Consider the following 16,150-nt stretch of genomic DNA (forward strand, 5'->3'; position numbering starts at 1 on the left):
AAATTCATGACAGAATTCAGTTTCGCCTAAAATAACCACAGGGTTAATGAAAACCAAAGCATATTATGTACTAAAGCACATTTTTAATTTAGAGGAATTAAATGTCACTGAAGTCCTGAGGCCTCTAAATGCTATTTTTTACATGCCATCATCCCACGGAAACTCACATGTGGACACTTTATTCTCCGAAACTGACGATCAAAAAGCACTTTCAATCCACAAAATGTTGCATGCAACAAAATATCCCTCTTATTTCTCCCTTTCGCACTTTCGCAATTGTAATATGAATAGAAGGTGTATAATAAGTTAAAATTACCTGAATCACACCAAATTCCGCATTGCTGCAGTGCACTGCTAGGCAATTTGTCAACAACTGAGATTTATTGCCCACTCCCCCCAGTGCAGCTGTGTTATACGCCGTTTGCCCGCGCGCGCATTCTTCAACTGGGAGTATACATGTCAACCACTTCGTTTAGTTCGACCAGACCTATATATGGTATGACTAAATAAATATGGAAACAAGTTTTTCAAATATTTCAATGCTGAGTTGCCGAACCTGGTACATACTACCAACCTCTTGGTTCTTCAACTGAGATCGGAAAGATTATAGCAGTTGCTCTTTAAAATTAACCACTGCTATATCATACTAAACAGGTAAATAAGGTAATGAGACACAATAAACTAGAAAGTAGATGCAATCAATGCAGTGCTACATCCTAAATGTGCACGTATATTAAACGACGGTAGCGGCTTATTTATTCAGTGAAAAAATCAAATTTAAAATAACTATGATTTTTTAATGAAAACTTCTCTACAGAACTTAAGCATAACGTATATCAGATGTGCACTGTTGCCGGTGTTACACAGAAGTTATAATGTCTAACTTCTTATATGACATTAAGTCAAATAAAGAAGCATCTTTGTCAATTTCTTTAAAATTCCTTTCAATTACCAAATGTGCTAGATGGTCTATCCTCTGTATCATATTTTTTTACCGTATTTATCAACTTAAGTACATCTGGCATGTTTGTTTTATCCTGACATCAATAAGCGTATCAATTTTTTGCCGCATGTGCACTTAGAAAATACGAAAACCTGTTACAACTTTTTTAGGTTCCGATTTTTTAAATTCATCGTCAATTTTTTGCAATTTTAAACCCATCTCAAAAAAAAATGAATTATTGAGGAGTACAAATGCTCAAATAAAATACACATTTAGATAAAAAATTGGACGTGGTAAGATTTTGAACCTCTTCTAGAATAACGTGATTTATTAGATTTCGGATAAATTTGGTCTCAAAAAAAATCGTAGTAGAGTAAAATTAAAAAAAAATTGTTTCTAAATATATGCATTATTAGAGTTTTGATTACGTTCTAGGACAGCGGTCCCCAAAATGTACAGATGGACGGATTAAAAAATAATATCCTTAAATACACTAAACTCATTTAATTCGCAAATTGTAGTATATTTAAAATTAATCCTGTATTACATAACCTATATCTAACTTTTTTTACTGTTTTGAGATACTATGTGAATTACTGAGATAACTAAACTTGTCGAAACATCAAATGTTACTACCTTAAATAGCGATGGGCCTTCAAAATTTTGGTTGGTTCTTTTCTTTAAGATAACAGTTTATAAGACATTTGCACAGCAAAATTGTATAAATGTTCCCGGAGATCCTGTATACAAATATCCGAAACGTTGCACAAAAATATATGTATTTCATTTAAAAACTGATAATTATCAAATTACAACTAAGTTCGATAAACATCCTTCTAAATGCAATACAGACCATTTTACAGGTTTCAGTGGGCTAGCTACAACGGTTTGAGAATTCAATTTAAACAGAAACGCCATACTGTAAATCCCTTTGTGTTAAACGTTAAAAATCTCAGGAGATGTAACGCACTTAATTGAAAATTGTGTAGTGAGGCCATATTTAACCTGATTTGAAGGGTAAACAAACATAACTTCAGTACATGGGCGTCAGAGACTTCACAAGTCTGAATAGTAGGTACGGGACGTGCCTAAAAGTTTTTTGAATTTCCCAGAGCTGGGTTGGATGTCCCGGTGTTATAACATGATTTATTTTTGTACGCTTTATTTATATCAATTTATTTTTATTTTGTTTATTTTACATTTATTTTTATTATGTACGTATTTACACCAGTGTTATTACTGTTATCACTAAATTAAGATTTATTATTATCGATGCGACCAGATGAGGATCGCTTAAGCTTAATAGTAAGGCGTTTAAAGTATTTCTGAAATATTAAAAATAAGTCCAGTGAAGTATGTACGTACCGTGAGAATATAAATAGTTAAGGAAGTTGGCAATTCTCTCAAATTGTTTCTACGGCATATTCTTTCCATATGGAGTTTTGAAATGAATTCCAATTACAACGTAAGTCAATAAACACAAATAAATAGCGTTAATGTGACATAATCACGTCATATCAATTTTTAATTCAGATTTTACACAAAAATTAAAAAATTTATAGAACAAATGTATAAAATAAAACTTTTTTGCTATAAGAATTCTACTATCGTCAGTAGTGTGTAAGATATTTTATATTTTTATTATAAGTTTTTACTTTATTGTTAAAACATTTGAATGGGACAAATTAGATATATGTAAAATGTCCTGCGGAATCAGAATATGCAATTAGAAAAACAACTGAACCTCAGTTTAAAGATATGAAAAAAACACCCTGTACTTTCTGTGACAAAGGAACAGATTAGAAACACCACGGCGATATATTAGGACACACGTTATCCTAAAGCTTACATCGATTTCTTTTGACAATTTATGAGGTAAAATCCGTCACTGAAATTCGGTCAAAAGCTTGTTTCGCCCTGTATAATATGTAAATAAGTTCTTGGAAATTGGGAAGCATCTTACAGGTTTATTAGACACGACATTAGAGTATACCTATGCAAAGCAAATTGTTAACGATCCCCGTTTTAAAATAAAAAAAACATTAAAATATATTTGGGACAAGTTCAAAGCGTGTAAATCAAACTGAATATAGTTCCATTTTATTTCGGATTTCAACATTTTTTATAAAAGCAACGTGACATCCACAAGGCTAGGCGTGAGTAACGATTTACTCTAAAATTGTTTATCCGTTGAAAAAATAGGTGCCCCCGCCATGCTTTTTAAAATATTGCGGTATTGGATTCTTATTTATTATTAATTACTTAAACAAATATAAAACCTGCGTCGCTATAATCAGTTGTAGTTCTAGTGACGATGTGGGAAAAATACTTAATTTTTTTAATTGTTTTCATGTAATATGCATGCATAATACAAATGTTCCACTCCGAGTTGCTATACACTCAAGCCATTTTTGACACAAACTACTAAAAACTACTGTAAACACTATAGCAACGACAATTGTAAAATCGGATTTCAGTTAAGGGACGTTGGCCATGCATTTCATCGTTTGTGCGTGTGTGAATGAGTTTGACGATTTGATTGGTCGAGTGTATGGCAAATATTTTTTTGGTAGACAGTAGCATTGTGTATCGTGAACACAGAGCGGCACATGGCTTAACCATAGATTTAGCCTATTTCGGATGTCTACTCATAAATTAAGGGTACTCTTTTTCATGTTATTGACCCAAAAAATTCCAATATATATCAGTTACCATTTTTCAACGCCTGCCATATTGGATTTTATTCAAATAGAAATAATTGTTAATGTAACATCAAACATATTATATGATACTTAAGAAAACGTTGAAGAATTTCTTCAATTAGACCGCGGACAACGGAGTTACATTAGAACTGATTTATATAAGGAGATTTTCTTAATACAATTGCTTTCTTAGACGTATGCCTACGTAAATATTAAATTCTGCTCTACTGTACCCATTTAATATTTTCTGTATGTCTGACAATTTCCAGGATCTCTGTTATGCTACGACAATTAAATTCGTTTCAGTAAAGATAAAAAAAAACAGAATATTAAGAGCGTAAATTAATTCTTAATGGTAGTCAACAACAAACATACGACACGAGTAAAATTAGCGATAGTCCGAATTTACTTTTCAGCAACGACACATGCACAAATGGAATTTTAAAAAAATTCATTAAATTTTGGGAAGTGGTGTTTCAACAAAACACATGCGATCAATATTGTGAATTTTACAAAAGCACCCACATACTTTTAAAAATGTTCGATTTATAAAGATTAAACAAGAGTCACTTGTTTCTTTAATAGTTTAAAGATCAATTCTGTCCAAATATTTTTTAAAATGAGGTCATCTGGTGTGGATTTGTGACAGCCATCCCCTGAAATATGAATAATACAGGGTGTAAGAAGTATGACTGCCATAACTTCAGCATGAGATAGAGTAATCGTAAATGAACCAAAAAGTTGTATATTACAGGGACGTAAGATTAACAGTTTGCAAAATACAGCAAGTATTAATATTGGGGAGTTTCATCACAACGTGACAACAGCGCTACACAGCTGATTCACACCACATGTGCACGCGGCAGACTTGTCCTACGGAAAAAATGTAAACAACTATTACTGTGAAACATTTAGTAAATTTCAAGACAATGGTTTTCCGTTATCCAGTTTTTAAATAAATAAAATAAAATGTATCGATTTTGTAGTACAAAGACAGTATTGTGCTTAAATTTTAGCTCAAATTTTAGAAATATGTACCTCTTAAAACAGGAACTTACTTTTAATTATGAATTTGAAAAATATGTAATTAAAGTACCCAAAGAAGAAGAAATAATTTAGGGACTTACCAAAACGCAAAATTCAGTAATTTTTAAACGCGCAAGTACAAAACAAACAACTATATAACATGTCCTACACCATTTTCGATGCACGAACGATCCAATTTTCGCGCACTCGCTGGAAAACACCTCAAGAAAAGGAAATAGTGGGACGCAAAAAACACGCCGGCACGGTCCAATTCCAGATACCAACACCAACAGAATTGCGTATTGCTGGACAGCTTAGTAATACCTCGTATTAACCGCCGCGCCGTTGCCACATTGCTTGATATGAAGGTATTTTTGTTTATTTTAATGGATTCTATCGTGCGTTAAAATTAAGGCAGTCAAATTTCTAATACCCTGTATACACCTATATTAACCGATTATGGAAAAAAGATTATATAAAAAGGTATACTTATTTTATAAGGTATTTTGATCATTTTTTGACTGAGAGTAATTTCCAAGTATGTGAAAAACTTAAAAAGTTTATTGTAAGTCAATCCTAAACAAAATCACAGCGGCAACATAATTATTAATGTAACCTAGTATCCATTGTAAAGTATTTTTATTTGTACCGCTTCGGCAACATAATACCTACATCTAGTATGATTTTTCTGAGGTCAGTGTACCACATGTTTTTGTAGATAACAATGTTTTTCATACTCAATTTCATAACGCAGGCAGGCACGTTCGACTTTTCTTATTTTTTTTTTCTGTGTTGCCAGTATCTCGTTCCCAACAGTTTAATATCTCGTGTTATAAAATTAGTTTTGTCGGCTATAATTAATTACAATTTTTAACAATCCTTTCAACGAGGTTTTATGGTATAAATGCATGTTAACATATATGTACGTAACGAATAGCACGTACTCATTTTAGAGGATAATACAAACAATACAATCTTTGTCTGCGACTTGATTTATACATAATATACATTAAAATTGAACCCGAGTGGGGGCAGAGTTCCTTAACACATGTTATCTTGATAATCTCGTGATATCACCTGAACTTTTGTTACACAAAACCAAGATGCTGCTTTTTTGATATACAGAGTGCTCCCTACGTAAGTTTCTATATAAAAAAGCGTTTCCATATCTTAGATTTACGTTACTACCCTGTATATCAAGATTTCCACTTCACAAAACACAAAAATTATAATCCCATTCAAAACCAACCTTTTTTAAATAACAAATACAAAAAATTATCACCGATATCTAAAGGTTCATTTACATTTTATTAATTTCTTACATTTATATTCTTATCCTATTCATATTTATTCATTCCTACAAGGTAATACCTTACCTCATGCGTTTGATTGAACATGTCACGGTTTCAGGTTGACTCGAGGCATATTCCTTTTAGTCAGGGCGCAAACCACAGCAACGGCAACCATCGGTTCTACGTCGGTTCGCATGGACCAATTTCCCTCGCAATTCTAACCAATCTAACAGGGGAGATATCAAATATCTGATTTGTCAGTTAAATTTGTTTGATCGACTCACGTTTCCGGTGTTAGTGAAGGACTAGACAAGACAACTCGTTTTATTTTTATTGCAATTAACATCGATTTCGTGTTTACGATTTTGCACGGAACTGACGATTTATATTTAAGGCTAAAATACAACAAGAACTACATCACGAAGTTTAAAACTATGAATATTACTAGATCGGGAATTTTACTTACTTACGAGCGGACCAATATGGCCAAGGAAATGCAGTCTGTAAGTGGCGGTGACCAGGAACATAGGCCACAGCATAGCAACCCGAAAAACTATCGTACTTTAAATGTTTCTATTTATTCCCATTTTAGCGAACTCGAACTGTTAAACAAACCTGTAGTTCACGCGATTTTTTCTGTTCGACAGATATTAACACACGTGCGCAAATTGACAAGCAAGACGGGACGGAATATCTGCACAGCCCGCTTAGCTGTGTGCAAAACACTTTCCTGTGGAAGTCTAGGAACGTGTTGTGGTTGTTTAACATCCGCGTATAGAGAAAAACGTCCCAAGAAAACACAGCGGTTGGTCAAACCGAAAGGATAGTGCTCGGAAAAGGATTGTCAACGAATTGACCCTATTGTCCTAGAATCTGCTCTGAAACTTATATCAGTGGGTGGCCCAAATCCAATAACATCGATTATCTACAATCGACTTAAGAATAGTTTCGACACAGACCTACAAAACTATTTTTGTGTAGGAATTGCATATAATTTTAACTAAGCTATTCTGAAGAAGAGGACTATCTTTATACCCACCCGATGTTGATTTACAAGGCAGCAAATACAAGGTGAGTCTTGAATGTCTCTACATTTATTTTAACTAAGGGTATAATTCGCGAAGTAAATGAGTCCAATGGGTAATTTTTCAAATTTACAAATATCTAAAGACACTATTTTTTTTAATTCATCCATCTACATGTACATTTTGAGAGCCACTGGAATGACAGATAATCATTTATGTATACGTGCCAAAGAATTGCTAGTTTGCCAAATCATGTGTCAAGAAAATTATTTAGAATTAATTAGTTTATGAATTTCGCACATTAATTATTATTACAATGGAATTAAATGGATTTATTCTCTTATAAACAATAATAATAATACAGCTCGATTTCCAAAATTATATTTTCTGTCTTTATAACCACAAATAAAATTACTACTACTATAGTAATTAAAATACACTAACAATTTTTATTGCCTCCACAAGTTCCACAGCATTTACCTAGAAAGGAACAAACGGAACTATATTAATAAATTATTAAAAATGTAAAAAACTCGTAGGTATATTCTTTCAGACCTCAATTGAAGAACCAAGAGGTTGATAGTATGTACCAGGTTTGGTCGCTGATGCAGCAACTCGGCATTGAAGTATTTGAAAAACTTGTTCCCATATTTATTTAGCCATACCCGTATACAGGGCTGGTCGAACTAAACGTGGAAATGTATACGCCCAGTTGAAGAATGCGCGCACGGGCATAACACAGCTGCACTGGGCGACTGGGCAATAAATCTCAGTTGTTGACAAGTGGTCGACAAATTGCCTAGCAGTGCAGTGCATCAATGCGGAATTTGTTGTGATTCAGGTAATTTTAATTTATTACAGGCACCTTCTATTAATCATTCATATTACAATTGCGAAAGGGAGAAATAAGAGGGATACTTTGTTTACTAATATTATTAAAACATGGCATTTTGTAGACCTTTTGAAGCGGAACAAAACGGAATTTACCATTAATATAATAAAATTGTTTGAGAACATAAATAATTAAAATATGTTGTTGGCCAAATGAACATATAATAGGAATTTTCTACACATTATATACAAATTATTATAATTTTTTACCTTTTTAGGAACGCCTATGAAACTCATTAATTTTATTGCTAGGCGTTTTTATACATGTTCACCTGACTTTGGAAAGACTAACTCGAAAACCTTAGGTAATAATGATAGATGATACCATTTAAGTTCGAATTCAATATTTAATAAACATAATTAGTAATACATATTTTGTTTCAACTGAAAAATAGAATTTGAGTTTCATAGGGTGTGACAAAAACGTAAGTGAAACTGTTTACTAGATTTAGGGCTTGTTTTCCAGATATTGCAGCTTCTTGTTTTGTTTAAACGCTGCTCAATGTAATTTAGAGCATTAAATAATTTAAAATCGAATTTTTAAGTTAGCTGTATTCCAATATTAAAACTGAGAAAATAAGACAAACATAGGAAATCGACATAAAAAATTCAGTAAAAAGTTAAAAATGTCTCCACAGGTTCTTTTAATGAGAAAGAACCAAATAAGCTGGAAAATTTATAATTTTAGCATTGTGCAAATCATGTTTACAATAATTGTCAAACTGAAACCACATATTTTGTGTTAAAGACAGATAAAAAAAATTTCCAAGTCTTAATTACAAAGCTATTTAATTTTTAGACTTGGAAGTTAACCAGAAATGCAGCCGAATCGATTCCACCCAAGTAAACTGTAAACTTTATTTATTCAGTGAAACGAAACCGAGAAATTAAAATACATCAAAATAAGTCGATATTCCGGAAAGTTGCAATATTTCAAATTAGCTCTAATCGACGTTTTACCTTGGGTTAAAAAACTGTTGAATGTAAAACTTGTTGCCATAAACATTTTTTAAAAGTTCCACTGTTTTTAAAAAACTGTTAAAAACTATTTCACTGTAGTTTTATGGGAAATAAAAATGGAACAATAAATCATTTAACACAATACATACCAAGTTAATCTCTGAAAACTACAGGGAAGCACGTATTGGCAATAAAACAGTAACATGATTACGGCTACTACACTCGCAGTATGATTTAGTTTATTGTTCCCTTGTGAATACTTTGGAATTTGAGATGACCAAACACATCAATTTTAAAAAAATATACAAATATTTAGTAAATTCTAGCAGCTCCATGCTAGAAACACGAATGTATTATTTATTGTTTGCAATATTTTATCCCCAGTGCTTTATATTACTGTCAAATTAAATCGGCACTATTGCTTAACTACGTTTTTATTGGAGACACAACAGTTGAGCTGGAAAAGTTATAGTTACAGTCTCTTGCAAATCTTTTTCACAACTGTCAAACTGAAATATTATGTGTAAAACAAAAAATACAATAAATAAAATGTCTAAAATTTCCATTACGTTCAAACTTACACACGTTTCTATTGTAACATAACTTTAATAAAATATAAAATATGTGTGAAACCTCCTCACCGCTAAAATAGCCCTGTAAATTTCCTAAAGAATATTTACCATAAATAATAACCATTAATCCTTTATATAATTAATTCATTAACATATCTGAAATGCTTAGGTTAAATAACTCGGCATCAAAATGTAGCCGATGTCTCCGACAGGAAGTATTTAGGAGAATAGTATTCAAAGTATCACCTTGAAGTGTTCAACATACGAAATAAGTAAAATATACTGCCCGTATCGGAGCAGATACACATTTTTTATTAAGGTTATACGTTTCGATAAAATATAATACTGTAATTAGAAAACATTTAATGACTTTCGAAATTCCCAGGGATTTAACGAATACAGTAGCCAGAATTAATTTGTAAAACCGCAATACGGAATTTTTGACAGTAACAGATGAGTATTATACTTTAGATACAGCTTTTTTATTTTCCTATTCGCATGTCTTCCAAACCATAATTAATTTGTAATGAATGAAAAAACAAGTTTAATTCGGCTTGTTTTTTTATTAACCTCATTACTTTTTTGAAGGTAATACTGCATATTCGCTGATTTCGTATTCGTACTTTTCGTCTTTTCGAGTTCGTACTTTTTATGTAATTTTTAATAAAATTTTACGTTTTAAACATATAAATACTTGCTTAGGTGATATTTAAAAAATTGTTCATTATAATCAATCAGTTTCCCGCTTGCTTAACACATGGAAAAGTGTAAAAAGTTAATTACTACATTAATAGAGTCCAGTTCTTCTTTGAACGAACATTTTTGTGTTAATTGCTTCTGAAAGAATTTCAACATCAGAGAGTATAGTACGTAACTGAACTTTTCCAGGTATTGCACATTTTTCACAAAGTTGAACTGAAACAGTAAATTGCCGGCATGTCATTTGTTAACATCTAAACATAACTGGAGAGCCTGCGACAAGCCTTTTATGATTTTAAAAACACGGTCTTTACATTGCAACTGAATTATTGTTTATATTAATTATAATTGCTTATAGTTGCTATATTAATTTTACAGTTGCCGACCAGCGTTCTAACATAACGTGGAACTAGACATTTATTATAAATAAATTCAGATATTTCAGGCCGCTAAGAGCAGACAAATAGCATATTACCTCAAGACTAAAATGCCTTTAATCATTGGGGATTAACAGATGCACTTTAGCTACTGGTGTACATTCCCTGAATTAAAAGTGCTGTTTTGATCTTTATTTTTGGGCAATAAGATCAACTTTAATCCTTAGATACTAAGTTCGTCTCTGATCCCTCGGAATTAATTATAAAAATAAAACGACTGTAAACTGCAAAAACATTTCACTCAAATTTCACTAAATTTTACTCAACTGTCCACACTCGATTGAGTGAAATTTTCACTCTATTAGTATGAGTACAATTGAGTGAAAATATTGCATCAGAAATGGGTGACTTTTACTCAAATCCGACTTACCGCTAACTATCAATTGAGCGATTTTTGATTCTATTCTGAGTATATAAACCAATTTAGAGTTGACTTTTTCTCTAATATGATTTGATGAATAGTCATTTTTTACTCAGACTATGTTTTTAATTAACTAAATATTGAGTGCAATAATAAATCACTCATAAATGATTAATTAGGATTAGGTGTTGAAATTAATTCACTTCGCGGGGCCTCCTCCTGTCCTGGCTGAGAACCGCCAGCTGAGACCCGCCGCCGTCAGCTAAGGCCTGTTCTCCTGGCGATCACGCTTTTCTGGAGCATCTAACAGGCCCCTATCAACTGTGGTCGAGATTCGGTGCCATTCAAATTACTCGAAATTAATATACATTTAAACTCACTCAGTAATGACGACATTTACTCTGATTTAGGTATAAGTGCACCAAATACGAGATTACTTGAAGAATTTATTTAAGTACCTATATTTGAGTGAAAGTACTCTAGTTTAAATATAATCACAAATGAGTAAAATGATCAATATGCCCAATATTGTGTGAAAGTGTACTCGATAATTTGATGGATTCACTCCGAACCTTTATTGCTTTCACATTTTTAAAAATTATAACTGTTCAGAGAATAATCGAATTCACATATATCTTAAACTTTATCAAGAATTTCACGCATGTTTCTGAAAGCTCGTCATATCTCGACTATTTCTACGTGCATATTCTGCATCGCAGTAAGTGACAAAGAATAAATTACTTTTTATAAATCCTTATAATAAAGTCAGTTTTTATTAGATTGAGCCAATTAAGCCATCTATTTTGTGGAAAATGTTGATTTAAAACATTATTTTCACTATTTTGAAATGAAAAACAGTATTAATTTGACGCTGAAACAGTAACAATCGTCAGTGTCATTTTATATATTACTAGAACTAAGAAATAATCAGTCTTAAGGAAAACACCCTGTTAGTATTAGACAATGTTAAACACGCATCTAAACAACGTAAGTATGTTATAAATGTAAAATTGGAATACGATTACTTTTTCACAAAAGGCATTTTCGTTGCTTGCTGAAATTATGTTTTGTCTGCCCTCACGGAATCTCTACAACTGTTTTTGGAAGCCCATGTTCACAAATGAGTTTCGACAACATTTATTTACACTCTTTTATGCATAAGATGATTTTCTCCTATATTTGCTCTGCTCAATTATGTATATATCTTTACAATTTAATAAAAAAAAAATGGGTGTTTTTCTTTTAGTCGGTCAACTACTGCTATTAGAACACCGCGGAACAAGTTTTAAAAAAATATAGCGTCTTTTCGTTAAACAAGAAAAAATTGAAGACATCGCAAGGTCATCATCGTGCGAGTTGATATGAACTGGGAAACGAAATTTTATCAATAAAATGCAATAAAAACGATAATGTCATCAATTATTATGGGATAATTCTGAGATATTAATATATATTAACAATAAAATCCGTACAACTGATATTAAGAAGGTACACAAGATAAGATATTCAAACTGATATAGAAATTCAGATGTTCAGACAATTTTTCATGTAAACAATGCGTGCTGTATATACATACCTAGGTATATTATTAAACATTTGATCCTTAGTTGAAAATCCCATAAAGTATTATGTAAAAATGACAAAAATATAAAGATACCGGTAAAATATATTCACACAATATACGCTTAGAATTATATTTGTAACCTGATTTTTATAACTTGTTACTGAAATATTCGTAGCGTTCTAGTACGTACGCGTTAGTTATAATTTAAATTTAGAAACTAAATATACAATCCTCGAATAGTTCTACCCATTTTTTACATTCTATTTTCATACAGCAATAAATAAAAATGTGATAACCTTGCCCAACAACTATATAACTAAAAATTTAACAGCCAAGAGACGAATATAAAAATCTGAATGAGTATATTTTAAAGAAAATGTATTTCGCGAAGGAAATATTAAAGGTACAAGATTATTATTAGATTTCAACACAGAAAATCAACCAATCAATGTCTAGATAACGGCTGTAAGACAATACTGAAACGCAAAATATGTCCGCTAACACGTGAGAGAAAAATGCGATGTGACAACACCGCGCCGAGAACAAGCTTTCTGAATCAACTAACCAGTGACAAAAGCAAAATGTGACATAGGTTACTTTGTAGGCTTTAAGGCAAAATCAACTAAGGAAATATAAAACTTGGTAGAGGTAATTATCATATCAATCAAAATTCTAGTGGACTCACGACTAATAACTATTATTAGAATACGGTCTACTTAAAACGGTCTTTTTCAGGATTATTTTATTAAAATGCACATTTTAGTATCAGGACCTAATTAGTAATTATTTGATACCTAGTTCGTTGCAACATATTTTAATGGTACACTTGAGATGATTAGATTAAAGGTGTCTAGTCTACATTTGAGGTAGTTGTAAAATATAAATAAACAGTTTCATTGACGTTACATTCACACAGTAAGACATGAATATGTATTGCTGTCGTCTTTAAAATATACTTTAGGAAGGGTAAATGTCTAAAGCGATTAAATTATTCCCGCAGCGAGAACGGTGACAATTTTAACCGGCTTCACAACATTCTTTATAGTCAAGGTTGCCAGTAAAACAACGTCCATCAACATTGCTCATACAACGTGGGTAATGTGTACGATTTTATTTATTTTAGGAAGATAAATACTGATAGTATTGTTAAACTTGGCTTTGAGAAACCTGAAAGACTTACCTTGTCATATTCTAAAGTAACCGGTGGCAGTGTGTCGGTGTCCTTCTGGCACAGGTAATTTGGGAAGAATCGTAGGCAATAGTTGTGGAAACAAGCGTGACAGTCTATAGAACATAAATTAACGCATTTACAACAACATGACATCTCACAAGAACACATAAGTGAGTGAAACGAGAGGATGCGAGCGCAACAATCACCACCTGCGACATCGGTTCCCCAACCCCAAAATTTATCGGCCCTTACTTTGCTATTATTAGTTTGTGTTGGACCACAAATTGAGGCGGTTCCTGGTTGATCCATGTCCCCATCGGAGACGGCTGCAGCTTCCGAGGCTGTCAGAACCTGACTTGCTACCGGTCGGCCGATTCCCCGCAGCATGTAATTCTCGGCATCTATGTTAACCAGCGGCAGCAGCGATGAGAACTTAGGGTCCGCTGCCGCCGTCAGCCGGCGGTACATTTTGTCCTTACCCGGTTCTTTAGTTGCGTTCTCTAGGCTGCAGTTGTCAACACTCATCTTATCATTATCGTTTGTTGAGGTTTCCACAAGACATAGGAGCGACAACCTTACACTTCTCACTACCGGGTAGCGGAATCCGAACTGGCACAAGGCACAGCACTACTCGAACGATCAACTACTGACAATCGCCTCATGCGCAGTTACGGCTAGCATCATGCTGTCGCAGACTTCTCGCGCCTCGCGCCCCGCTTCGTTTAATCTGGGCCCGCAGTTCACGGCCAGCGTTGCCAACTTTGTAGATTTTCTAATAAATCTAGCAGATTGGGATACGTTTCAAATGTATTCGCTCCCAATTTTTAAAGTGAATTGCTAACAAATTGAGAGGCGAAACGTTATTAAAAAATGCGGCACGTAACTAATACCTTGTAGAAATAACAACTTTTCAAGTTACACATATTCAAGCTGCCCCGTTTATCCCTTAGGAAATGGGGGATGAATTCCTTTAAGACATTTTTCTCTTTAACGTTGCATTTCCGAGATATAGGGTATTAAAGTTGTTACTTTGAGTTTTTTTTTCCTTAATTAAATCGGCTAGACAAGTATGTCAAAATTACACAACTGTCTCTTATGAAGAACCCAACAACACTGATGTGGATGCGAGTAGTTTGAACACTATAATTTAAGGAAAAAAAGATCAATGACAAAATTTCTATAGGATATTACTTGGAAATCGATAGGCTGTACATTTTTTTCGACAAAAATGAAGGTAAAACAATTTGCTCAAAGAAAAGTAAATTTAAAAATATTAGCAAGAAATAGTTATGCTGCAAAACTTGTTCCCATATTTATTTACCCATACTCATATACAGGTCTAGTCGAACTAAACGTGGAGGTGGTAGAAATGTATACGCCCAGTTGAAGAATGCGAGCGCGGGCAAACGAAATACAAACACAGCTGCATTGGGTCACTGGGCAATAAATCTCAGCTGTTGACAAGTGGTTGACACATTGCCCAGCAGTGCAGTGCAGCAATGCGGAATTTGGTGTGATTCAGGTAATTTTAATTTATTATATTTATTAATCATTGATATTACAATTAATCGCGAAAGGAACAAATAATATTATTACAACATGGCATTTTGGAGACCGTTTGAAACGAAACAAAACGAAATTGTTTGAGGACATAAAATAATTAAAATAATAGAAATATTGTACACATTATATACAAATTATCATAATTTTTTACCTTTAACAGAAAACTTTTTTAGCGACGCCTATGACAGTCATTAAATTTTATTGCCAGGCGTTTTTTTTCCTTATTCAACTGACTTCGGAAAGACTATAGCTCATTTTTGAAAACAGGCTCATCCGCAATCTAGGTATAAGGATTGAAGATGTATCCGTTTTAAATATTGTCGAAGAAAATTCACATGCAAGTGTAAGAGGAATTGCTGCTGAATTCAATGTATTCACAAAATTATAATAATAATGCTAAACTATTTGTAACTGATTCAGAAATAAACAAAAACGCAAATAATGGCTAGTGCAACACAGTCGTGGCTAGTCATATTTTACGAAAAGATGAGTACACAATAGTCATGATTTACTTCTGATTATTTGTTCATTTTTGCTTTCTATGTTCGTTTATATAGTATTTAAACCAATTGTTTATTGCTGTTAGAATAACCAAATTGTTAATTTTTAAGAATTTAAGAAAACTAATATTGCTAATTAATCGATAATTAATTGATTAGTATTAGTTTTTTTATTGCTTATTAAACTTTGGGCATTTTCTTTCAAATTTATTTTGAATATTCATTAAAACTATTTACAACTTCATTGTTTGATATCTTGTGACAATTAAATTGTTACTCTTGCTGTTTTCTGTGAGCAAAGAGCTTTAGCTTCATTTTTCTTGTAAAATGTATATCTAATCGATCTTCACCTAGTACTCCTTTTTTGTATTACATACCTTTAGGCTTTACAAAACCGTTAGCACGGTTATGAAATTATTACTTTTAACATATTTTTCCTTCAAT

The 16,150-nt window shown here is 32.6% G+C and overlaps 1 protein-coding gene across 2 annotated transcripts in view; it reads right to left on the reverse strand.

The window, feature by feature from the left end:
• Positions 1 to 16,150, reverse strand: part of LOC108916999 (phosphatidylinositol 3-kinase regulatory subunit alpha) — an 85,018-nt gene that overhangs the window by 17,581 nt on the left and 51,287 nt on the right. Inside the window, exon 5 of one of the 2 annotated variants that reach the window (XM_018723406.2) lies at positions 13,653 to 13,756. In XM_018723406.2, coding sequence (XP_018578922.1) covers positions 13,653 to 13,756 — 104 coding nt within the window. Of the gene's footprint in view, positions 1 to 13,652; positions 14,280 to 16,150 lie in introns of those variants that run through there. The other variant, XM_018723405.2, reaches the window with a different exon arrangement.

This window comes from Anoplophora glabripennis, unplaced genomic scaffold (genome assembly GCF_000390285.2).
Source record: "Anoplophora glabripennis isolate ALB-LARVAE unplaced genomic scaffold, Agla_2.0 scaffold2, whole genome shotgun sequence".
Classification (NCBI taxonomy): Eukaryota; Metazoa; Arthropoda; class Insecta; order Coleoptera; family Cerambycidae; genus Anoplophora; species Anoplophora glabripennis.